At 36.4% G+C, this 27,382-nt stretch overlaps 1 protein-coding gene across 3 annotated transcripts in view; it reads left to right on the forward strand.

Annotated features, from left to right (window-relative positions):
• gne (glucosamine (UDP-N-acetyl)-2-epimerase/N-acetylmannosamine kinase) overlaps nt 1-27,382 on the forward strand; it is a 44,224-nt gene that overhangs the window by 7,623 nt on the left and 9,219 nt on the right. For all 3 annotated transcript variants that reach the window (XM_041256636.1, XM_041256627.1, XM_041256618.1), the window contains exons 2-3: nt 24,422-24,627; nt 25,850-26,304. In XM_041256636.1, the coding sequence (XP_041112570.1) occupies nt 24,434-24,627; nt 25,850-26,304 (649 nt within the window). In that variant the 5' untranslated portion in view covers nt 24,422-24,433. The remainder of the gene's footprint in view (nt 1-24,421; nt 24,628-25,849; nt 26,305-27,382) is intronic.

Consider the following 27,382-nt stretch of genomic DNA (forward strand, 5'->3'; position numbering starts at 1 on the left):
TGAGTGTAGGGTGCCAAAACTTTTGTCTGCAACTGTACCTGCATCTATATTAGTGCTTGGACAAACACAGGATTTTCATGTTCGGATATTTGCGTATAATTTAAAATATTTTTGGTTGTTTTCAAAAAGTGCTAAAGCCCTTATATTGCCAGAGACCACATTGCAGCAGGGGTGTGTGGCCTGTGTGTGTACCTTTTGTTTTACAGCAAGACATTATACTATGTAACACGTTAAAGAAAAAAAAATATTCCAGTTCGTAAAGAATACGTTGTGTAGGCCTTTTTTTACCCCACTGAATTAACTACAAAATAAAGGATGCCAAATAGCAGTTCAAGTTAAACTTTGTTTTCTGTATTCCCAAAATAAATAGCACATAATGTTAAACACATTTTATTTATTTTTAAATAAATAACATGAGGTTTACTTGTGCCTTTTTGTAGCTGAACAAGCAAACCAAAACTGAAATTGAACTTTAAACACTTCAAATGTGGAAAGGGCGTTGTAACAAAAGGGAAAAACTCACCATTTTGGTTCTTGTTTATTACATTCCACATAACAGGAAGTCGCAACAAAAATATATAATATATACAATCTATATATACCGAGCATCAAAAGAAACTTATCACTACTATAACACATTTAGTTTTGAAAAAAATAAGTTACAAAATGTGACACACTTGAGTGACTGACTGAAGCATATGCATTTAATCACCTAATTAGTGAGACAGTTGATTGAACACTGGATGTGGAGTGATTTCAGCTGTTGAATTGCAAGCTTGAATTAAAAGCAATAAAGAATCGCAGGAAAAAAAAACAAAACAATATGCCATGTCTGTCAAGAGAGCAGCACCTAGGCATGTTGGAGGTTAGACTAGGCTTGCCGTCTTGGGTGTCACAGCCAGGAATTTCAAACCTGGTGAGCCAGTATAACCATACACAACAGCCACAAACTGGGAGAGCAAGAGTCACAACACCTGCCCAAGATCGATAGATCATTTTGCAGCATCTTCGTGATGTCAGTTGTTAATCAGCACAATAAAAAGTCACAGAGTTTGTCATTTTTCAGTCACATGTAGTGAATGTTATCCAAATATAAGTGATATGTTTCTTTTGATGCACAAATACAAGTAATAAGTTTATTTTGATGCTTAGTATAAAAATCACTACCCAATTTCCAGCAAGTTGGGCACTGTTTACGCGAGGCATTTCAGAATGAAGTGCTTGCCTTTTTGTCCGATGAGATTCTGACTCGTTCTAAAGCAGCACAACACCTTTTTGATCCAGATGGTTTTCCATAGAAATCATTATGCGTGTACGTGCATAATCTTGTTTGGTTTTTTTATATATATATATATATATATATATATATATATATATATATATATATATATATATATATATATATATATTCTGGTGAGGTGAGGCATTAAGTGCAAAGTATTTTTGTCATTTCTAGTGAATATGAACATGTTATCATCATGATCCAAATACATGTCAAATAATATTCGTTCGAATATTTGTCCCAGGCAGCACTAATCCATACCCCATCCCCCCAAATCTGAAGTAACACTTTGACTTTAGCTGGCAGAGGTCACTGTTTGGCAGATTGGGTTGTGTGTAGGGATGGGAATTTTTAATGCTGAATATATAAACTCTAAAGAAGCAATTGCTTCCGAATAGTTTTTCTAATTGGTGCAACAGAAAGATTGACACTGGGCGGGTTTTATCCGCAGTCGATCTGGCGCACTCTATGTTCATGCTGTAATAGGCGTGGTATGGTATCCAGTCCACACAGGGTAAGAAAGTTAATGGTGCTGCTGTGGGCTGTCTTGTTGTGTGCTGACCCTTGCTGAATAAAGTCTGCTGTTTAGCAAATGAGATCTTGCTGTGGTCATCTGGCTTCTTATTTGCACTCAGCGTTGCAATATACACATTAAATGTTCCGAAGAGTATTTTTTGTTTTTGATTGCTCCAGAAAATGTCTTCGTTCGAGCACTGTTTTCTTTTTCTGTAAATAAACTGTTAAATCACATTTGCTGCCTGGCTTGTGATCTCAAGTTAGTTTGTGTATTTTATGTTGTGGTCTCGCCGCTTCTTTACTTACGAAACAAAGCACGTTGTGAATGTATTAAAACTTGTATGAAAAAATAAACGTATCTGTACCATTTTTCCCCACTATAAATGTGTGACATAGCTATCTTGGTAATGTCCGTTGTTCCTAGGGCCTGTTAACTGACAACAGACATCATGGAAAGTAGGCAACATGTTTAATGTTCATTATTTAATATACATTAATATTTACATATACTTACGTTATTTTTACATGTTGGTATCGGTATATTGAAGACGTCTACAAAACGTTGATGTTATTTTTAATATAATGTTGGCATTAAGTCATTTATTAGAAAACGGAATTTTTTTAACTATTTAAGTAAAATAATATATATTTTTAAAACTGGGTTATGAGTGGATTTGTTAAGGTATTCAAAGTGTTTTTGTTCATCGTTAACATTTTACAAGAGTTGTATCTTGCTGCTTCAGCTCTAAAAATAAACTACTAAAATTTTCAGAAATTTATGTTATATTAATATTTAGAACGATATAGTTTTAATTTATTTCTATGTAGCCGTTGTAATGTCAATAAATGAACCCGCGTAATAGTATGGGATACATTTTATGACGGGCGTACACATTTCGATATACACCGGCCAGCACTAGCCCCAGTCCGCAGTGAAGAGGCATAAGCTATCCCACTGGAAAAGGGACAATGTAAAACCAGTACGAATACAGGTACCATCCTGCTTAAACCCATACTTTGATGTCTAACGTGTTTTATCAGAACTGTGTTTAGTTATTCTGCAAATAAAGACATGGTCACAATTTGTAATTATGAATTTTTTTTTTTACATTATATTTGTAATTAATTATTTTTAGCAAACAATATGAAATGCTAAACTGAAATCTCAAGCCCATTTCTAAGTGTTACGTTTACACATTAATGCATAACATATAATTATTACAGTATTTATTTGTTAGCCTATTTGTTTTTCTGTGGGTCTCTCGCTATATCATGGCCCTCTATATATGGCGGATTTATATTGGACCCCGAGACCTGCAATATATCAAGTGGGTGGTGTGAGGCCATATAAAGTCTATACACCTTGAACATTTTTCACATTTTGTTGTGTTATGCCATAATTGGATAAGTCTCCACCTCCCTGAGTGATACTTGGTGGAAGCACCTTTGGCATCAATTACAGCCGTGAGTCTGTTGGGATAGGTCTCCACCTACTTTGCACACCTAGATTTGGCAATATTTGACCATTCTTCTTTACAAAACTGTTCAAGCTCTGTCAAGTTCCTTGGGGAGCGTTGATGGACAGCACTCTTCAAGTCATGCCACAAATTTTCGATTGGATTTAGGTCGGGGCTCTGACTCGGTCACTCAAGGACATATACCTTTTTGTTCCTTAGCCACTCCAGTGTAGCTTTGGCGGTGTGCTTTGGGTCGTTGTCATGCTGAAAGGTGAACTTCCGTCCCAGTTTCAGCTTTCTTGCAGAGGGCAGCAGGTTTTCCTCAAGGACTTCTCTGTACTTTGCTCCATTCATTTTCCCTTCCTGGCAAGTGCCCCAGTTCCTGCCGATGAGAAACATCCCCATAACATGATGCTGCCACCACCATGCTTCACAGATGGACACTTATCCAACCAAGCTATTTCAGATTTTATTTTTAATTGATTTTCTACAAATTTCTAGAATTTTTTTTTTTTTTTTTTTTTTTTTTTTTTCACTTGGAAGTTGTGGGGTAGGATGTGTAGAAAAAAAATAAAAAAATAAATAACTAGTTTAATACATTTTAATTCCAGGCTATAAGGCAACAAAAGGTGAACATTTTGAAAGGGGGTGTAGACTTTCTATAGGCACTGTGTGTGTGTCTATATATATATATATATGTATATATATATATATATATATATATATATATATATATATATATATATATATATATATATATATATATATATATATATATATATATATATATATATACACCCGTATTAGCCCAAATATAAGGTAAGGTTTTTTTGTTTTTTTTTATGAAAATAAGATTTGAAAAATACAACTTGCCTTGTCAAGTCAAGGTTACTGCAAAAGTGTGCATTGAGTACAGTATACAGTAATGAAAATGGATAAAACTAGCTGCAGTGATCTTTGTGGAAAAGAGTGGATTGAAAAGGGGTCAAGTATCAAAGGGATTACAAAGAAGTTGTGATGCAATTTTTAAGATCACGGTTATCGGAAAAGCGGATTCATCTAGCAATTATCATGTTCCTGAAAAAATAATGTCACCTAAAACAACACAGGCAGGGACAAAACAACTGCTATTGACACCCACTCTGAGGAAATCTTTTTGTGGAACGTGGGTTGTCTGCGTTTAATTTCCTTGCTTACCTAACAAGTAAGTAAGTTACAGGATTTCAGTTACATTACTATTTTTGACAGAAACTTAATCATAATATCAGCACTCACTTTTAAAATTATATAGAGTGTGAATTATTGTGTGTGCATCGTCAGGATACAAAACATGTAAATAGTTGTTTTGGCATTACCATATTGGAATATAAACCTGTATTTCAGGGTTGTGGTCCCTGTTCCCTAAAATGAATTGGGTCTTTGAACATCTTCAATGTTTTCAGCAGCAGTCACCATGTGTGTTTACTGTTTCTTATGTAACTTATTCCAGCCAGCATGATTTTTGAGTAGAAGTGACCATGCACCACACAAAATCCATCATATCTTTGTTGTTTATTAATATTTTTTAACTGCATAAAAACTATTTTATTTCTATTGATGAAATCTGTACAGATGTGGTGGTGTGTTTGACCTGCAAGATACACTTTTAAGTGAGAGTAAACCACTTTCGCATATCTTACTTCACTTCTGAACCAATAACGTATCAATAGAGAATGCTCTTTTTTAATATATATTTTTGTATTTTTAGAAGTGCAAATTAATTAAAATATCCCTTACAGAAATGTCCTATAGGATTCTATGGTGGAACTATAGGACATTATAGGACTAAAAAGGTTTTAGAGAAATTATAAAGGATTCTTTTAAAAAAAATATCCTCCTATAGTACTGTAGCAGGGCGGTAGAAAAGCCCTGCTTAAATGTATTATTTGTTTATTTTAGAACTGGGTTTTCCCTTCAGCCCCTGTCTTATTTCATGCTTTGTTTATTATGATTTATGTTTGTATTTATTGTATGACGGCGAAGTGCCGTGTGTGTTTTATTTTTGCAGCATGGATGGGAAGCCAAGCCCATCCATGTTTTAATTAAAACTTGTGCAGAAGGTGGCCATCTCCCAAATTAATGAAGTGATTAATTTGTTGCTAATCGGGAGATGGTCACCTCCATGAACACCTACAGCTCTCTGCACTCCGGGTGGGTGTTGGGAAGTGAAGAAGGGGAGAGTGAGAGGAGAGATTCATTTAAAAACCAGATATAGGAGCAGTGAAGGCTTCGCCCAGCCTGACCTATATTTGTATTTTGTGTTTGTGATTTATTTTTGTGCTCTGTGAGCAGTGTTTTGTTTTTGTTTAAATATTTGATTTATTTTTGTGCTCTGTGAGCAGTGTTTTGTTTTTGTTTAAATATTTGATTTATTTTTGTGCTCTGTGAGCAGTGTTTTGTTTTTGTTTAAATATTTTATTTATTTTTGTGCTCTGTGAGCAGTGTTTTGTTTTTGTTTAAATATTTTATTTATTTTTGTGCTCTGTGAGCAGTGTTTTGTTTTTGTTTAAATATTTTATTTATTTTTGTGCTCTGTAATAAACGGCACACATCTTTTTGAACTGCAGATACCTTTGTTGTTGTCGTCTTCCTTCTCTGGTCTGACGTCACAGCTCAGCCATTTCCTGCAACCAAGTACTCAAAGGGTCTCCCTACGGTAGTACTGTAGGACATTCTATAAGACTAAAAAGGTTTTAAAGAAATCCTATATGATATCCTATAGGACTTGACCAATTTACTATAGAACTTTCTATAGGTTATTTCTGTAAGGGATGCCGTTTGATAACAGCAAAGTGTTGTTGTGTGTCTTAAAGCCTGGCTACACCAGCGCGTTGCTTAGATTTTATTTATTTATTTATTTATTTATTTATTTTTTAACGTGTGGTAGACAGTGCCACACCAGCGCGTCTATACCCAAGCGTATATTCCCTTTCCTGGTTAATTAATTTTTTTTTTTTAATAACATTCCATTTAGCGTGAAACTACCCTTTCTCCCCCCACTGTTGTTCTTGCCTAATATAAAAAGAAAATATGGCTGTGATTTGGGAAGACATGGAAAGTGTGACATCAACAGAGGAGGAGGAACCCCTGACAGCCCCATAAGCATTGTACTTTAGACAAAATACTTACACTACTGCTGCAACCATGATTCATTTATTAATAGCTTTTTAATGAAATTATACCAAATCACGTTATTTATAGTGAAGTAAATAAAAACGTGATTTGGTGTAATTTAAGTAAAACGCTATTAATAATTGCATACTAGTTACGGTGGGGTTACCACTTTCACCAGACTTTACCCAATGCAGATATACCGCCACGAATTGGAGGGGTATGGCAGATGTAAAACGACTTTTAATTGATTTAGTACATGTACTATTTTCATTAAATTCATTGGTTCTCGTTTCATTTTCAGCAATCTGATTGGTCAAATTAGTACGCGTAGTAATTAGAATTGCAACATATACTACAGTCAAATGATAACGTGTAGTAAATATTTGAGACGTGTACTAAAGAGCTTGTTTGTTGACCCGGATGGCCTTCCATAGTGTCCAGGCCTTTACTCGTGCTGGAATTAACTGTGTGTTAAAGATCTGTCGCCATCAACAGTAACAACGGGTAACACACTGTCGGGAAGGCTGGGAATGCAGGTTCTGATTTTATTGTTATTTTTAAAATTGAAAAGTTATTTTCACTGTAAATGGCTGAAAAATTACTTGGATGTTTTTCTTTTCTTCTTTCATGACAGCATCACAAAAACTACTGTAATGTTTACCCACAACCTTACAGTCTACATCAGTAAAAATAACTAGAGTTGGCAGCAACTGTAAGGCTTCCAAGCTACCAGCTTCGAAAATAACACAGAACACTATTTTTAGTTTATTACAAGTTAGGTGTTTTGGTATTTAGACCATGCTGGGACTGGGGAAGCAGGTTTTGCATATTGCATAGTTTAATGCGGTACAGATGTCAGTTTAAACTGATCAGGTTGGATAAGTGGCTTACTATATGTCTTACATAGTAATGATGACCTTATCTGCACTTTGTAAGGAGTTATAAGCAAGATTGGTCCATGTCGGCCATCTTGAATTGACGAAAACTCACCATTTTAATAACTTTTGATACTCTCATGTTTAGTAAGATCCCTGGAAAGTTTCAGCTCAATCAGTCCAGCAGTTCTAGAGGAGTTGCATTTTAAAGCTAAAATGTCCAAAAATGGTGTCTACGTGTCACGTCACATGATATGTGTAATTGCACATCCCCTCCTCAACATATGTGACAGCAGCAATGGTTTTTGTTGTTTTAGTATCTACTTAAATGAGTTACCAAAAATACAAACTCCAACATGGCTGCCAAACCATGTGACCTATTCGCTGCATTTTTTTTTTTCAGGATCAACTAGCCATAGTCATATATCACCATACCAAACTGTGAGCGATTTCGTGCAAAGGTTTTTGTTTTATGGGTTGTTAAATTCCTTGGCAGACAATAAGAAATAACAATAGTGATAATCCTATCATGAGAGGTCAAATGTCACAGGCAATGACTGTTTTTGATAGAACACATATGGGTTCCTGTAAGTATGTGTTCCATTGTAACTGTGGCCCTATCTGCATTCTATAAGGAGTTATTGACTACTTTTCACTTTTGACCTCTGTCATAAACGTGGCCGCCATTGACAAACTTTTTGTTTGAATAACTTTTAAAGATTGACCATTTCATAAACATGTCCAGCAAGTTTCTGAACTCCAGCATAAGCGATTTTGGAGGAAAAGAGTTTTGAAAATGACCAAAGTTTTGCAAAAATCTAACTTGGCTGCCAAACCATGTGACCTACGTGCTTCAGGGTCAACTTCCCATTGGTATCTACCAACATTCCAAACAGCGAGTCTCTGCGTGCAATAGTTTTCATTTTATGGGCTGTTAAAGATTTACCATTGCGGCGTAAGGAAAGAAAATAATAATAATATTATTAATAATAATAATATTTTGAAGAACAATAGGCTTCCAGCCATTCTGCTTGGAAGCATAATAATAATAATAATAATAATAATAATAATAATAATAATAATAATAATAATAATAATAATCTTTTGAATAACAGGCTTCCAGCCATTCTGCTTGGAAGCCTAATGATTTTAAACTGCTGATCGAAGAAATGTCAAGCAAAAATACATTTCTCCAAATATATAAATAATAAAGTTATTACAAACTTCTAATAGCAGGAAACATTTTACAGGAAACTGTGGAACTAATATGGACTTTTTAAAGCAACATCAATTTTTAAATATGTAAAATATGTTTATATAAACCACATAGGTGTGTAAAACTTAATGGGAAATATATATTTATGTTAAGCATTGTAATCCGCTAATGACTCTCTTGTTGTGGCAAATGTATATGTTTGATTGTCAGGGATGTATTTCACTATTAAAACAAGGTGAACAAAAACTGTGTACCACGAACAATCCTTCAGCATCCTCTATTTATGCACATGTGTGCCAATAAATAAAGCATACATCATGTCAGCTATTTTTAATTATCTGCAAAGCACTAAACTGATAAAGGTACTAATAATAATAAATAATAATAATAATAATAAATAATAATAATAAAAAAAAATACAAAAAAAACCCAACCAAAAAAAAACACGGAAGTACAATAGTTAAAATTCTAGGAAAAATCTTTTCTAGCAAAAGTTTTGCTTTTGTGAATGAGAATAAAGTAACAAAGTTAGCAAAACTCAATAAATGCTAATTCAAAAGTATTCATACCCTGACAAGGAAAATGAAATTAGTAGCTAGTTGAGGCACCTTTAGCAATAATAACCTCTTTTAAATGATTAGGATATTTGTCAATGAGCTTTTGGCATGATTCTTTAGTGATTTTTTTTTTTTTTTTTTACCATTCAACGCAAAATTCAGAAGTAGATTTTGATGTGTGCTTTGGATCGTTGTTGTGTTAGAACGTCCAGCTGCGCTTTAAACCAAATTTTGTAGCTGAGGGTTACAGGTGATTGGCCAATATCTTTTGGTATGCGATGGAATCCATTTTACCATGTATTGGAACTAAATTTCCTGTGCTATTAGAGTTAAAACAGACCCCTAGAAGGTTATTACCAGTAGGTATGGTTTTCTTTTCTTTGTACGCCTCACCAGACCTCTCCAAATGTAACGACTACCAGCATGACCAAATAGCTCGATTTTTTGTTTCATCACTCCACAAAACCTTTGAGCAGAACTCATATCCATCATACAAATGCCATTTTGCAAACTTTAACCCTTTACGGTCCATTTATTCAGCGCCTGTCAGGCACATCAGGTCCAATTTATTTTCAAATGCGCTGTTTATTTTACACATGCTATTTTAAAAGTAATTTTATTCAAATTAAAACAGGTTTAAAAGGCACTGCATATCAACAGGACACTCAGTACTGCATCTCCAGCCAAGCCCCACCCCTTGTTCGCTGAATTTATCACATACCTCTTCATAGTCATGCATACTGATAAATCATCTCCTGATCACTCGTTTTATCACCAAACTCCTCAATAGTGCGATTTAAAGTCATTGTTTTATTACTATAACATCTCAAAAAGCTTGGCAAATGGGGTCCGACATCTTTTTGGAAAGGGAAAAGTTTAATGTCTGACCTGGTCCGGCGTAGGACCACAAAGGATTAAGCAGTTGTCCTTGTGACGTTTTCTTAATCCTGCGACAATTGAGACCTTCATGCAAACCGAACCCCCATTCCCACCTGCAGCCAATTCACTTTGAATGTCTTTGGTAGTCAATCTCAGATTGTTATTAACGTTCCTCAAAATTCTTCTACTTGTTTTTGGAGAAAGAGCCGCCTTCCTTCCAGACTCAAGGAGCATTGTTACGGTAGACAATAGAAACAATAGTTGAAATTGGGATACTGAAATGCTTGGAAGTCTTCTTGTATCCTTCTCCAGCTTTATGATAGTAAATAATTTTCTGCCTAAGGTTGGTTATTGGTAATGACAGCAATCATACCATGCCTAACCCTTTTATACTCTCTATGAATGTTCACCTACAATCCAGCATTTTCTAGACTTAGCATTAGCATTTTTTGAGTTTTGCAAAAAGAATTGCTGAAGTAAGTAATTGTAGACATCTATTTATTTAAATTTGTTCTCATCCACAAAAGCAAAACTTTTGCTACAAAAGATTTTTCTTGAAATTCTGTTTTTGAGAAATTTCTAGAAATTATACATTTCTGTTGGTATGTAAACTTTTTACAGCTGTGTTTCCCTTAGGTTTTGTGCCACCGGAGATGCTTTGATTTTGTTCACAAAAAAGCAGTATTGAAGATACTGCAGTTTGCGGGTTGGCCTACATTGATCTAATTGGCTTGGTACAGTAATCTACATTTTGAGATTTGCAGGTTATAACCTAATCAGATTTTATTTTAGCCGGTTAAGTTTTATTGAAATCCAAAGATTTAACATGTAATTAAGTGAATATAACCCTCTAAACACAAATAGTCATTTCCATGCTAATGAAAACTTTGCACATGTGTAAATGTTTGAGTAAATTGATAAGTTGCAGCTTGATTTCTTTGAGATTTAAATAATAACATTAGATAAAACACACAGGAGATATAGTGTAGATAACTTTGACAACAGTAGAGAAGCTAGTAGCTTTAATCAGTATATCATGATATCATGGGGCAGGTTCAGTATGGAAGAGGAGGCCTTGTTCTCAGTTCAGCTCAGAGGGTGCTGGTAGTCAACGAGGTGCCAAAGCAGGAGGAGAGGATGAGATGTGTAAAGGCCATTTCCCAGGCCAAGCAGGTAGAATGGATGAGATGTGAGAGTGTGGAACAAGGCAAGATCAGCTGGCAAGACATGGACAGTGGAACAGAGCAAGATCAGTTGCCTCATCAGATCAACATATGGTGTTCTCCCATCACACAGAACCGAAACCTCTGGGTAGGAGAGGATCCCTCATGTCCTTTCTGTTTATCTCCTGCAACATTAAGGCAAATTTTTACAGGATGTAGGGTGGGTCTTAGCCAATGACGGTTTACTTGGCGCCATGACCAGGTGCTGCGATGTTTGGCCTTAGCATTGGAAGCGTAACATGACTAATAAGTTGTCACCAGTTCCAACAAAACATTACACACAAAAGGCAACAATCCTCTGCCCAGGAGAGCAACCACCAAGAAAAAGTGTTAAAATCAAGTCTCGCCCTGGACATCGAAGCTGCTAGAGACTGGAAAATACTGGCAGATGTTGGTCAACGGCTTATTTTTCCACCTGAGATTGCCACCACTAACCTTCGTTGTCTTGTGGTCTGGATCAGCATGCCTTGTTCACCTGGTAGAATTAACAGTGCCATGAGAGGATGCTGTAGATGTGGCGTATGAGAGGAAGAAACTAGCCACTGAAGTGGAACAGCGAGGATGGAAAGTCCAGGTTTACCCAGTGGTGGTGGGTTGTCGAGGGTTTGTGGCACACTCAACAACCCGGTTTCTAAGCGACATGGATTCAGTGGCCAAGAGTTGCATCGCAGTGAAGAACTTATCTGAAGCAGCAGAGGAGCAGGAACTGGCTGTGGTTGAGACGAAAAGATTCTTGACGGGGAAAAGATGGGGATCTCAAGCACAATAGAAAGAAAGAAACGCTGACGTACGGGTAAGTAAGCTGGGTTGAGTTGAATGTGGGACGGAGGGGTGTGATGCTGGGACCCCAATTGATTCAATTGATTGTTCTTATCTCAAACTTAAAATATTTTCGCAAGTGTGTTTTTATCACTGTAGCAAGCGATTCTGTATTCTAGATCATTTTTAAGAAAATGCGCAACGTTCATATCAGTGTCTGTCTACACTCTTACGAATGTGAAAATTATTATTTCAGCTCTTTAGGAAGGAATAATACTCAGTTTTCATTTTAGGGAGCCAACTTATACCTGTACTTTTTTTTTAATGTGTTCTTTTCAGGATGCAGCATTCTGTTAATCGCCAGTAAAGGTTTTTAATCTTGCATCCTGAAGTCTGTCCTCTCATTTCTATGTTCGTAACAACAAGGCTGTAGTAAATTTAAAACGGCACCATTCATTACTCATTCATTATTCATTATCCAGGCTTTTAACCCATGCCTTTTGACTACTGACTGGAGAGAGTCGTCATTGATCTGTTGGTTGGTTGGTCCATGTTGCAAACGTGATTTTGGTTAGGAACGATCACTTACTTGCTGCAGGGTATAATTATTTTGTGGACTACATCTTCCATCTCTCTGAATTAATAAAGAAGATATGTTTCTTGAATTTTACAGCAATTTGACAGAGATTGATGAAGCATGTGTTTCAATATATCTTGCAAAAAAGCTGTGTGGACGGAAGCGTATGCCTTTCCATGTAACTGGTAGTAATAATAATAATCCACTTGTAGGCAAAACTTTTCTGCTTAGAGCTATCCTGTTTATTTATGTTATGCTTCCACCACTGCACTGACTGTTGAAAGGCGAAGATGAACACATGCTGTCCTCTGAAGCGTGTGTGCCGTCAGCCGCCTGCTTCTTGACACACAGCATGCAGCCATGCAGCCACTCAGAGCTACAGCTGGGCAGCTTACAAGCAAGCCTGCAGGCACCCGGCCAGACTACAGGGGTCGCTGGTGCATGATGAGCCGAGGACACCCTGACCGACCTAGCCCTCACCAACCCCCCAGTTGAGCCAGTTGGGCACCTCCCCCTGAGAGCTCCCGTCCTCTGTCGACAAAGGAATAGCCTGGACTCAAACTGCCGACGTCCAGACTATAGAGCGCATCCCGCACTCCACACGGAGCGCCTTTACTGGATGCACCACTCAGGAGCTTGTGGACTCCCATATTTGACTTTTCAGAATAAAATGTCAATCAATAAAAGGTCAGGCAAAAAATTTACACAATTGTAAATTTTTGTGTCCGTCCTCATTGGCAGCGTTACCATGCATGGTGTATGAACTTGCAACATTTGTGCAACATGAAATATGATCTTCAATTTTAATAATTCTGTTATTGAGACTTTAGCGCTTATGATAAGAGGGGGATGAACATCACATCATGAACTTTATTTTTCAAACTTTGTGTTATACATGTGTATCCCGTTAGCATGGAAATGGCCAAATCTTAAGCTTTGGCTTCATAGGCCTTGAAGTAGATTTTTTAAAAGTAGTAAGTAGTTTTTTCTTGATGAAAGATATGCAGTCCTTTTCTTCAGGTATTAATTTTGGTTTATTCAATATATACAGGTTTAATTCCGGAAACAAACTCTCAAAGCAAAACAGTGCAGATCACACTTTCATATGCAAACTGCACGTTGCAAAACTCAAGTTCAAAACAAAACATGAGAACAAAATAATACAATGCAATACTGTAGGTTTGATCCTCCAGGACTTTCTCGATCGACAAGTCTCCAGTACTAGTCATAATGAAAGAGAGGAGTGAGCTGAGCTGAGTGCACCTTAATTAAGTAGCCACTGAACTCAGCCTCACCATCCTTGCTTTTGTGGGTTCATTCACCCCGGGCAACCCCCTGTGGAGAGCCATGCACATGTCTTAAAGAAAACTGGTTCTGGCTCACAATGCCTAAGATGGTGTTATCTTGGTGTGGCCCTTTGGTCTTTGTTCTTCATAAGATATCTCTTGGGTGCATCGGTTCCTCCAGCAATGTGCAATTGTGTTTATTCTAGCAGTTAGACGGTTGTCGTCAGTGTAATGAAATGCAATCTTGCAATCTCGCATTTACCAGTTACTATATCTCCTCTGATAATCTCATTTTAAAACTAAGTGTAAAAACCTGCAAACACATGTATTTTATGTTGCATTCAAACTTCTTCATTCAAACGCCACTTTTAGAAATAAAGATGGGGGGGTCGTACCGCGACAGGGTCGCCCACGAGGTACCCCGAGCCGCCTTCTGTCCTCTTTGCTGGGTATGAACTCTGTATACGCCCAAGTCTAAACTATCATGCTATGGTCATTACAATATGTGTAAGTATTCATCATGCATGGTAGTTATGTGTCTCTTCTGTTTTCAAGCTACAAAAATAATCTTAAAGTGCATGTTTCTCCAACAGGCCTAGTCTGTTTTTATTAACAGGATGTACGATTTCATATATAGTAACCCTGTCCTTGCAGTCCTTTCAAGAGAAATCAACATTAAAATAACAGTAAAAACATTTAAAGTATAATTTTGCAACATGTTAGGCAATTTCTGTAAAATAATGAGGTGCTGTAATAATGTAAATAGTTGTATTTCATTGAAATCCCTGAAATGTCACTTTTATAGCTGTGCTTGTAAAAAGCAATTTTTTTCTTAGTCGTTTTATGTACACCTGTTTTGCAAACACAACTACAGGAACATTTCAGGATGTTTGCATAATCCGGGTTCATAATTGGTCAGATGGATAGCTAGTTTGGGAAAGTCTGTTTTGACTAGTTAAACATTTGTATTGAAAAATAGCAGTCTGCTTAACCTAACAAAAAATATGGTAGGTTGTTTAGGTGGAATCGGCACATTTTTACCCCTACCCAAATATGTAAATGGGCCATAAGTTGGAAGTTACAGCAAACCAACATTTTAATTCTATATCAAATTAGGGTAGTGAAAAAGGGCCACTTTTGGAAGGTCAGATATTGAAAGGTATTCAAGGTAACTTCTTGATACTCCTGCACACACAGAACTGCTGTTGTAGTTTAATAATGTGTTAACATGTTACCTGTTGGTGACCATGGATGTTGGTGTCGCAAGGTAATTGGTTACTGATTTGTGAGTCTCCGAAGTGGGTTCCTTCATACCTCAGAACTCAAAAGTGATAGCAGATACACACCTGTGATTGATTGGTCATAAATCTGGAAAGAAAGAGTATTGTAAAGTGTATCCTTCAACTTAAATATGGTACCCTTTATCTTTGAAATATCACACTTTGTGTACACACAAATAATTTGTAAGTTTATATACATCTAGACAGCAAATAATTGATAATATGTAAATGATCAACCAAACTATGTAAAAATGTACAGTATACAGTTTGGCAGAATGGTATTTTTAGCCATCTCTTGACAGACTGGTGCCTATGGCAATATAGAAAGGCATTTCCAGGACAATTTGAGTCAGCTATGTTTTATTTTATTTTTTTTTAATCACAATAACATAATCATATGCCAGCATTAAGACCATGCTAATATACTTTAAAAAATGAGAGCTAATATTTTTGGATTCTTTAAAAAAAAAAAAAAAAAAACACTAATAGGTACTTCCATTGTACCACAAAAACCAGATATGGTGAGGTGGAGAAGATCCCAATATTTAGTACATTTGTTGTAGAATGACGCTGGTTCTGTTTAACAGGTTAAACATGTTTTAACATGAGTGGTCTAATGTTACTTTTATTGGAATGGGTAGGTACTTGGTTGTTGGCGTCATAGTCGCTGTACTCCAGGAAGAAACTCTTTTAACTCCTTACCAAACAAGGGTGGAGTTAGACATCTGGGGATTCAGGTTTGCTGGCTGGGCTGTAACATCCTACCACAGAGCAGAAGCTCTGGCTAGAGGCGGGAACTCTGTACTATAACAGTCATGTGCAGAACAGCAAGTCGGATACAGCTGGGCAGAAGGTAACAATGAATCCTTATGGCGAGAACTCAAGAAGAAACCCACATGTATGTCAACTGGCTGTTTTCTCATGATCATCACCCCCCTCCTCCCCCCACATCTTCCAGCAGAGGCTTGCAGACTGGCTTGTGATCTCTTTTCTTTGGCAGTGAGCATAAAGGAGGATGCTTTAATGGCTGGGGTATACTGACGGTATTGTTGCATTAGTTAGCTGCTTGACTCCGCTGTACAGGGAGATGCAAATTAATTGGTATAGGTTGCTTTTTCTACACTGCATGGTTGGCTGACAGTTGCATGCCTGTGAGGGGCTGAGGATGCGAGAGAAGGGGTGGTGGAGCATGTTTTAATTATTTTGTCCAGCAGAGGTGTTGGCATGTTTAAATACATTTTCTTTGTCTCCCTTCCTGCTGGTTATAATGGGGGAAATCTCCCTTGTGCTTCTGTGCTCAGTTTATATGTACTCTTTAAGGACATCTGTTTTATAAGAAAAGCTTATACGATGAATATATGATATTGCAGGTTAAACATTTATACACGTTTTAATAGTGTAAGAATGTATCTTTTTAAATGATGGCTAATACCACAAGTACCATGTGTTGTTTAAGTCTAGACTTGGTAAATTGTATATTACTGTACCAGCCTAGCCTATTGTAAGACTGCGTAGTTAAGAAATACTAAAAGAAACAAAAATTAAATGACAAACATTTCCATTGTCTTCAAAAAGACTTCTAGTTGAAACATTTGTCATTGAATTTTATTTCTTTAGTATTTCTTAACTAAGTACTAGTGAGTGTTTTACAAGAATAGAAGAATGCATGGTTGTATAAAAAACAAGAACACAGTCACTATTTTACAAAATAGCAAATGAAATCCATGTGGATTCTAGGTTAAACACTACAAGAAGGCTTCTGTTTTGCAGAATAAAAGCTGCTACCTACCAGACGCGATGCATCAAGCCAAATTGTGCAGCGATACAACAAAATGAGTAAACCCTGTACTTTTTATATGTTTCTTTCACACCACAGGCGACGCGAGAGCAGAACCTGGGCAGCGCTGGAGCGGCTCATAATAAATAGAATTGAATGTTATTTTTTGCAATTTGTCACGTGTCAACTAGGGCATTGAGCAATCAGATAGCAATTTGTAATAGTTGCATAGATCTGGCAGTTTTCAGCTCTGCCGCATCGCCTCTGTGTCGATTCTTATGTGCCTGGTCATGTCGCTACCGAAAAATCGTGTCTGGTGTGTGGAAACCTTTAGCCTTGTGTGTAGGAACACATCCCCACGCCCCCGGGAGGGGGGAGGGGGGGGGAGTAATAATAAAAATCTTTGCCATAGGTTTAAGACTTTTGTTTTTTTCTCTTTTTTTTTTTTTTTTTTTTTTTTTTTTAAATGTTGGAAAAAGTTAATGTTACAATATTGTTATTTCAGTTAAAGAAACCTTTTATCTTTGTCAATAGAAACAGTGAGGTAAAACCCTCACTTTCTATGAAAGATACGTTAAAACGAGAAATGGACTCTTTCCAACAATGTATTAAAATGTAAATAACCGAATTAATATTAATATACGGGAGGGTATACTTGCGCGACTTACTAATATTGTACAGCTTTCTTAAACTGGGTTTCCACAACGTGTTTTTTTTTAGGTTAAATTGACAAAAAAACAGCGGCGCTGACGTTGGTTTAAACAGCGTGGTGTCCAGTCTAACTTAGCAAGAAAATACTTGTGCATACCTGCCACAAATTCAGAGAGGGTATTCAGTGGCAGTGGTCACATCCTTACACCCTATCGTTCCAGAATGAGTCCTGAAAATGTATATTTTGGTGTTTCACCACCAACGTTCCCTCTGAGCTTAGATACTGAGAAACTTACCGTTTTGACTGAGAGGGTAAATTATCAGTGAAAAACCTTTGGCCATGCGTTAACTCTTTTAATATATTTTATTGCATTATACAATTTTGAAACAATTTTCCAACAGAAGTATTTCAATTTTACAATTTACTTGAAATTTAAACAAGACATTTATTGTGGCTCTGCCTTTGATTTTGAAACATCCTCTGATCCTTTGCAGTGCTGTCCGTTGTTATTATAGATATAGACCACATGCTTAACTGGTGGCCTGCATAAAATTGCTTTGTACTGCCTAAAGCACTGGCATATGCACTGCCTTCAATTGTAACCATCTCTAGGGCTACTAATTGTTCCATTCTTGGAAATTCCAAATTCAGTTTTTCAAAAATGGCCAGTCACATTTGTTCCCAATTTATATCAATGTATTAATAATTAAATATGGCATTTGAACATAAATATAACGTTGGTAGTTAATAAATATTACCACAATTCTTTTTTTTTTTTTTTTTTTTCAATCAGAGCTGTAATAGGTAGTAAAGCATCTGCAGACACTTCAAACCTGTCATAATGTTTACAGACATCACTTGGCTCATTGCTGGCATTAAAATAAGCAGGACAACCTGAGAATTATATTACAAAGTTTCAGAAAGCCAAATGTCCAGCACAGTTGTGAGAATCATATTTACAGTCTTCCACTAACACAGTATTTCAGTCTACAAATAAAGGTGTTTTGAAAAGACCTGTTTAGCTTATTGCTCTCATTTACAATAACAATAAAAAATCTGAAACAGTTCAGTAACAGTCCAGCAATGTCATGTGAGAGTAATCCTATGGACAGTACTCCACAAATTAAGTTTAGCGTTTTACTGGCATTATAATAATAACCAGGATAAAATATGAAACGCTGATAAAGGCATGTTGACTGACTCGTTGCTCTAAAACAGGTTCACTGCTGTGTGTTACCCGATTTTGTAATTTAAACAGCGCCCCTTTTAATGTAAATGCATAATTAATCCTCTCAATTGTTTCTTTCCTAACTCTACAGTGATATTTGCAAGATTTAAAGAGAGGCGATTCTCCAGACAGAATGTCTTTATGAAACTAACGGTGTGTAGTGTAGTGACTGCATCCTTTACACAGTAAAGTGATCAATTTCCTTTAAGGAATGTGTAGATAGAAAAATAATTTTGAGCTAATTTCTTCGTCATCAGAAAATATAATTCACTTAAACGGCCATGATTTAAAATGGCTAGTTATAGCTTCATTAAAGGCAGGTAGCGTAGAAAGAAATAAACTAATCAATAATGAAATACAGTTAGTTTAGCTTCCTTACTTATTTACCTACCTGCTCACCGAAGACTGGCCATAGGAACATAACCTGGGTGTGTCTGCTAAAATGGTATGTTCTAAAAAAAATAAAATAATGGGGAGGGGGGGGTTCCATCTTTGTGCTACTACTCGGTGAAGAAATATACCCACGTTGAAATCCAATGCACAGACATTTCATCTAGATATTCTGTCTCCCCTAAGTAACAGAAAGTACAATACTTAAGTCACTTTATATGATATACCATTATATTTATCATTTATTTACAAATTTTCCATTAAAATGTTTGTTATATCTAATATCTTCTTTCTTTGTTTATCCGAGTGTAGTATAAGTTTGTATGGCTGAAAAATATGGTTTCCAGTGTAGGTATATCTTCATACAAAAGTAGTTTGTGTGTTTATTTAATTAAATGTTTCTGTTTTAATCATTTTAAGACTATTTTATAAATCTTTGCTAATCTTTCATAATAATTCACGTTTTTAAAGTTAAATTTGCAAATGTTTTATGTTGTAATTCCATACACTGAGACATTTGTTTCTTTTATGTCCAAAAGTAATTGGTGAAACAGCTATAATGACAATAGATTTATGCTAATTTATATAAATACATTTGTTGAACTCGTACTATTTGCCATTTTATTTACGGATTTAGTAACTTTGTAATGTCTGTGTTTATTTGTAATGTATTTTAACTGTTTCACAGTTCATATTTATTTTTCTCTTCCATAATAATGTGATAATTGGCTAGTCTGTTATAACTCCACAGATACTGGTGATCTTAATCACTATTACTGATGTGGAAGGACACTTTTCTCTGTCTGTATTACACTGATCAACTACCAGAATGCTTTGGGACCAAGTTATGGTGAACGATTTCCCAGTGATATGTTCCTATGGCCAGTCTTCGTGGAGCATTTGTCATGTGATTAGTTATGTCATCAGTGATGTCATTGCTGATGTCATATTTGATGTCATACATACGCAATGTGGTGCAGTGATTAGGTTGTGGGTTTTGCTTGAGTAATCTTAACGTTACTTTAACAAAGTTTTTGCAGTGAATTTCCTTTGTTTTTTTTGTTTAAAAATAAATAAATAAATAAATACATTTTAAAAAGTAAAGGTTTCAGTTAACATTTATTATTTAAATGACAGGTCAGGTTGAAACAAAGTCCTGCTGTGGAATGGACAGCATGTGCCAGGTTTGGCTACCCCTGAGTGTTTTTGTAAACTTAAAGTTAAAAAATTTTAGATAAGTCCTTATAAACAGGGAATAGTTGTCAATTATATCATATATATATATATATATTAATATCATTGAATATATATATATATATATATACACACAGTGCCTTGCAAAAGTATTCAGGACCCCTGACCAATTCTCTCATATTACTGAATTACAAATGGTACATTGAAATTTCGTTCTGTTTTGATATTTTATTTTAAAACACTTAAACTCAAAATCAATTATTGTAAGGTGATATTGGTTTTATGTTGGGAAATATTTTTAAGAAAAATAAAAAAACTGGGATTGAGGACATTCAGGAGGACATTCACCTTTTTGTTCTTGAGCCACTCCAATGTTGCTTTGGCCTTGTGCTTGGGATCATTGTTCTGCTGAAAGGTGAATTTCCTCCCAAGCTTCAGTTTTTTAGTGGACTGAAGCAGATTCTCTTGCAGTATTTTCCTGTATTTTGCTCCATCCATTCTTCCTTCAATTGTAACAAGATGCCCAGTCCCTGCTGATGAGAAGCATCCCCACAGCATGATGCTGCCACCACCATACTTCACTCTAGGGATGGTGAGTCTTGAGGCATGGGCAGTGTTAGGTTTGTGCCACACATAGCGCTTTGAGTTTTGACCAGAAAGCGCTATCTTGGTCTCATCTGACCACAAAACCTTTTCCCACATCGCAGCTGGGTCACTCTCATGCTTTCTGGCAAACTCCAGACATGCTTTCAGATGGTACTTTTTGAGTAACTGCTTCCTTCTTGCCACCCACCCATACAGGCCAGTGTTATACAGAGCTCTTGATATGGTTGACTGGTGCACCATTACTCCACTCCCAGCCACTGAACTCTGTAGCTCCTTAAAAGTGATTGTTGGCCTCTCTGTGGCTTCTGGGTGGTGTGATGCAGCTTCCACTTCCTGATTATTGATCCAACTGTGCTCACTGGGATATCCAAACACTTGGATATTATTTTGTACCCTTTCCCTAATCTATGCATTTGTATTACTTTATCTCTAACGTCTGTAGAATGCTCTTTGGTCTTCATTTTCCTTCAGATTCACAGCCTTACCAATGATCCTTCAACAGTGGGGTTTTTATCCAGAAAATGTGACAGCAACTTAAATTTTTCACAGGTGGAGGCCAATGGTAAGGTAATTAATTGTGTCCTCGTTAGGGCAATTTCTCTTATCGGTGCAAATTGGGAGCTTCCACAGCACAGGGGTTGAATACTTATGCAAACAAGATATTTCAGTTTTTTATTTTTCTTAAAAATATTTCCCAACATAAAACCAGTGTCACCTTACAATAGTTGATTCTGAGTTTCAATGTTTAAAAATAAAATATCAAACAGAATGAAATTTCAATGTACCATTTGTAATTCGGTAATATGAGAGAATTGGTCAGGGGTTTGAATACTTTTGCAAGGCACTGTATGTGTATATGTGTGTGTGTGTGTGTATGTATATATATATATATATATATATATATATATATATATATATATATATATATATATATATATATATAATATATATATGTGTGTGTGTGTGTGTATGTGTGTATATATATATATATATATATATATATATATATATATATATATATATATATATATATAAATACAAACCATGATTTCTTTATCAGTTCATGTATGGGGTATTCTGCATGCTGCAATACAAAAAAATAAACAAAATACAGGGCGGATCTAGTCATGTAGCTTACATTTTCCAAGATAAACAAATTTAACAAATTTATAACATACTTTGAGGAAATGTTTCTTTCAGTGCAGTTTAGAACACGTGCTAGTAATTTAAGTAACGTACTTAGAGTACAACTATAATAAGCAGTACTTGGATTCATTAAAATATGAAAATAGTTTTAAAAATTGTAAAAGCTGTTTTTTCCACTTTCTCTATAAGCTGAATTAAAGAGTAAGTAGCGAGGTTTCTAAAAAATATAGCATATGTCCCCATGTGTTGCTACAACTGTTTAAATAACGGTCCTGCTAATTTTTCTTTTCATTAACATCCTGACAACGTTTTACTCTTCTAACTTTAAAGTCTGTTTCAAAGCTGTTTTCAAAATGTCCGCTCTAGTACACTGAGGTTTGAGATCTGTCCTCTAAATCACTGCAAAAAAAAGTGCTCTGGCTTTTCCGTTCCGTACCACATCATGGATCGTTACTGCTGTGTTACTTGTTTGACAATGTGGGCAATATTCCTTACACTATCAGTGCACTAGGGTGGGCATTTTGAAAACAGTTTTGAAATACTTTAAAGTTACAAGAAAAAATTGTCAGGATGCTAGCAATGAAAATGACAGGTTCGTTATTTAGACATTGCAGCAACACGTGGGGGAGAGATGAAGCTGTTTTTTCAAAACCATGCTACTTACTCGTTTAACCTGCTGATGTGCAGGTGTTTTAGATTGCATCACAGATACAAATCATTGCCAATATTACTGCTGCTTTGTGGAACCCCAGGTTTTTAAAGGACTAGTGTATGACCTTTTGTTTTTCTGAATTTGTTCTTGTTTTTCTACCAAAAGGTACGCAATAGGCTCGATCATCAACTGCTGAATAAAGCAACCAAGAAAACTATGTGAAATTTGTGAGCCAATCCCTCCCTCCTTTATGGCCAGAAATCATTTTCAACTTTATTTGATGTCTTCCGCTTTGGGAATTCATATTTCTCATTAGGCTGCTGTGGCTGTATGAATAGCTCACAGCGCTTTGCATCTGACAAACCCCTGCATTTTTTTGTTTTTTTTATAGCGATTTGTAAAAAAAAAAATAACATTGAACACGCAAAACTGCATTTCTTGTCATGAAGGAATACAACACTGGTTTTAGGAGAAATGTATGTGGTGGAGAAACATACATGACCTTGTACAATAAGTCAACAGCACCCATTAAGTAAATTATCTGCGACCAGTTTCAAGAAAGAAAAACTGTTTAAATTATAGGCATTGTTGCTTTGCCAACTACAACTTCCTTATTTGTACATCCTGTTGTAATACATACAATCAGCGTCTTGCTGTCATAAATAAACTACTGATTGCTGCCAACCGAATCAGGAAACAAACTGCTGCAGAAGCAAAGTGGTAGACAATCTGGAACCAAATACTCTTCCTGAGAAATATCCAGGTTATCAATAGGTTAATTTACAGATAATGTGAAGGAAATATAAATGTACCATAAAGCATAATGGGGGTAATTACAGTATTTGGTTTATCCGTGTTACAATGGCATGACCAAAATCTTTTCTACATTTGCTGATTTTATCAATGTAATAAAGTGTGAGGCACAGTTCTGGATTACCTTTCTACAATACCTGCGATAGCTTTTTGTTTAAAACATTTCTTTTGTTTGTTTTGTCGTCATGCAACAGTTCTTCCAATACAGAAAAAGTTTTGTAAGTACCCTTACGTTTTGGTACAGAATTCATTTGCATGATAGGCAGGGTTTACAGGAAGTGTTTACTGCTTAGAAAATTGTTCCCATTGATGTTACTGAGAGTTGATGTATTTAGTTCAAAAGTCAGCCAACTTGTATGTTGTCATAAGCAGGGGAATGGCTACTTAAGTGTTTACTATTTCAGTAGTATGACTGCATGGTAACCATGGTTACACTTGGTTAGTGTTATTCAATGGGATTAGCACATTTCAGTATGCCATACATTTTGTTAGCATAACACTTTCATTGCAAGTCCTGTGTCAATTTGCTTTAGATAATTTTGTTTTCCAGTCTGTATTTTCACTCTGGTGAAACCTGTTGATCCTCCACCACACTATAAATGAACTTAATGTGTAGTAGGAATTGTAGAGAATGAAACCAACCCAAAGTTAAAATAATAAAGCAAAATAATTTGTGACTTTCGAGAAACTTGTGTGAATCTGGATCTAATTTTGAGAAATGGTGATGAAATGAATGTTTTCAAGAGTCTGTTTTCATAATTAAAATAGTTTGTTATTCACACGACAGTTGTTGAAAGCTGGCCCTTAACTTTCACTAAGCCTACTGCACATTTCTGTATCTGTACCCACTTCTGAAGGGGAGACTCTGGTTAGGTTTCAATTTGCCCCCCTTTTGTGTTGTAGGAACTTTACTACATGAACATCCAGAAACAGAAGAAAGTCATCATGGAAAAAAGCTACAGGAAAAAGAAACTCCGCATCTGTGTTGCCACGTGCAACCGTGCCGATTACTCCAAGCTCGCTCCCATCATGTTCGGGATCAAGGCCGATCCAGAGAACTTCGACCTGGAGGTTGTAGTTTTGGGTTCCCATCTGATTGATGATTATGGGTATGCTATGTTTTAGTTAATTATCCATAACTATTAAACACCCAATAGTGCTAAATATAAATACTGAAGTGGCTGTGATGATAAACTAGTATGCACAGTACCCTGGACAAAGTATTTAGACGTGAACAAATGCAAGAAGACAAAAGATTAATGAGCATCCTGATCCACCAGTTCAATAGTATCCCAAATATTTGAATATACTACTAATGGAGAAAAAAAAGTGAGAGATTTGTTCCTCATTTAAACCCAAAAGTGTGTTTCTGAGAAGATGGTTAAGACACTCTGGAATACCAAGACATGGGTGCCATAGTCACAAACACTGACCCCAGTGTTAAGTTTGCATCATTTTTCTGTAAAATGAAAAACCAACACCTAGTGTTATAGAACTAGCAATTACCAACTAAGGTGCATGCAGGAGCTATGAAACGAACCTCCTGATTATTAACAATGTGTTCTTTTTGTTTTTGATTGATGACATTGAACAACCTTTTGTCAAAACTTTGTCATTTGAATTTATAAAATATAAATGAACTTCGTGTGTAGCAATTATCATCAGGGTCTAATTTTGAGGAATTTTAAGGGGTATAACTGACACCTCAAACCAAAGTATAAAGCAAAATATTGAAAGTTGTGTAAACAAATCATTCCTGTTAATGATTTTCCAGAGTCGGTTTTTCATTAATATGTAGTTTGATAGTCATTCGTATTCCCAGTGGGTTAAAAAAAGCTATCACAGCCCTGCCGCTGCAAGCAGGTTCATTCAGGTCTTGATGATATGATAATGGTTTAATAAAGCACTCTCAGAGCAGGTTGAGGGAGGGTGATAGATGTTAAACATCTGTTCCATCATTATTGCATGTAATTTCCAATTCGCAGCACAGGTTTCTAATTAATAACATGTCTGCTCCCAGTATTGATTATTATTAGCTGACAAGCAAAGTGCTCAACAGGAGCGCATCTGAGCTTGATAACAGCAGTGAGTAAATTAAACTTCATTTTCTTAGGTAAAAGAAAAGGCTCAGATATATTGCCCTCCCCCCTGCTAGTGTTCAGTGTTTGACTCACAGAACTGTGACGGAGTGTTCTCATGGTTCCCAGCTAGCCAAAGCCATTTCATTCACTGTTAATCATTAATCATGAATCTAAATTCCATGCAGCCTGAAAGACACAGTAGACCCGCTGATGAATCTGGTTGAATCACTTAATTTCTCTTGTCTCTCAGCAACACATACCGCATGATAGAACAGGATGACTTTGACATCCACACCAAGCTGCACACCATTGTGAGGGGAGAGGACGAGTCAGCCATGGTGGAGTCTGTGGGGCTGGCGCTGGTCAAGCTGCCTGACGTACTTAACCGGCTCCGGCCCGACGTGATGATTGTGCATGGAGATCGCTTCGACGCTCTAGCCCTGGCCACCTCAGCCGCGCTTATGAATATCCGCATTCTGCATGTGGAGGGTGGGGAGGTGAGCGGCACCATCGATGACTCCATCCGCCACGCCATCACCAAGCTTGCACACTACCATGTATGCTGCACCCGCACCGCAGAGCAACACCTCATAGCCATGTGTGAGGACAACAACCGCATCCTGCTGGCTGGCTGCCCCTCGTACGACAAGCTGCTTTCAGCCATGAACAAGGAGGATTATATGAGCGTTCTGAAAAATTGGTTAGGTGGGTCTAAAAATATAGTGGGAAATGATAGCCAGCTATCTGGGTCTGGAACTAACAACTACATTTTTTAACCCTATAATGTCCATTGGTGTATCAAATGTAAAGCAAAACACTGTAGCACGATATTTGCCATTTGTCAGATGCAATGTAGTATGTCTTATCAGTCTTTTTGAGTTTGGGCCAAAGAACAGGGCTCTGTTAAATAAGTAGAGTAGCTTTTCTCCATACAAAAATACTTTGCTGTTTTTATCCACAAAATTGGGCCTACATGTGTGTTTTTTTTCATGTGATGTGGCCGCGCGCGTGCATGTTGGGAAGAAAAATTTGTGAAAGTGCCCCAAAAAACAGCCGCCGTGAGAATCGAGCAAATGCTCATGAAATCAACACCAATTTACACATGGAAACACAAGTTTCTCTTGAAAATGTTAATTAGTTCATTCAAGTCCTTTCCCAAATCCGCAATATAAGTCACTCGGGAATACGTAAGTTATCATGGTCCAAAGATGGCAGCAGGGAAGTGTTCATTTTTTGTTTGCAGTATTTCCCTTATCAGGTTGATGTTACAGATAATCCCACTTTTTTCTCGGTCTTACCTAAAACCTTGCATAATGCTAATCGTACACAGATCTAAATGTGTTTGTAAAGTATCATACAGATTGTATTTATCAAGTTTCTGTTTAAAACTGTTGCTTAAAATGTTTGATCAGCTGCATCGTGGGCTTGTGAATTCAGGTGGTTACAGCTACTGTAAAATATTTCAGAATACACTTGCAAATAGCTTTCCAAACAACTGTCAAAATGACTGTGTCCATCCTCCACTTGGAGTGATTTGAAGAGACTCAGGTGTTAATATCAATAATAAGGGAAGAGGATATGATGAGGCAGCTTGATACAATGCACAACACGAACATTGTTTAACCCACTCAAAATAAAATGTGGTGTGGAATTTTCGCGACTTATTTCTTGGGAATCACCAATACTACTCCAATATTCCAATTTTTTATTTAGCAGAAGCAGTCATACAAGTACAGTGCAAATGAGTTTGCTATATATGGTATAAAGAGGTACAAAATAAGCT

Source organism: Polyodon spathula, chromosome 1 (genome assembly GCF_017654505.1).
Source record: "Polyodon spathula isolate WHYD16114869_AA chromosome 1, ASM1765450v1, whole genome shotgun sequence".
NCBI classification, from domain to species: Eukaryota; Metazoa; Chordata; class Actinopteri; order Acipenseriformes; family Polyodontidae; genus Polyodon; species Polyodon spathula.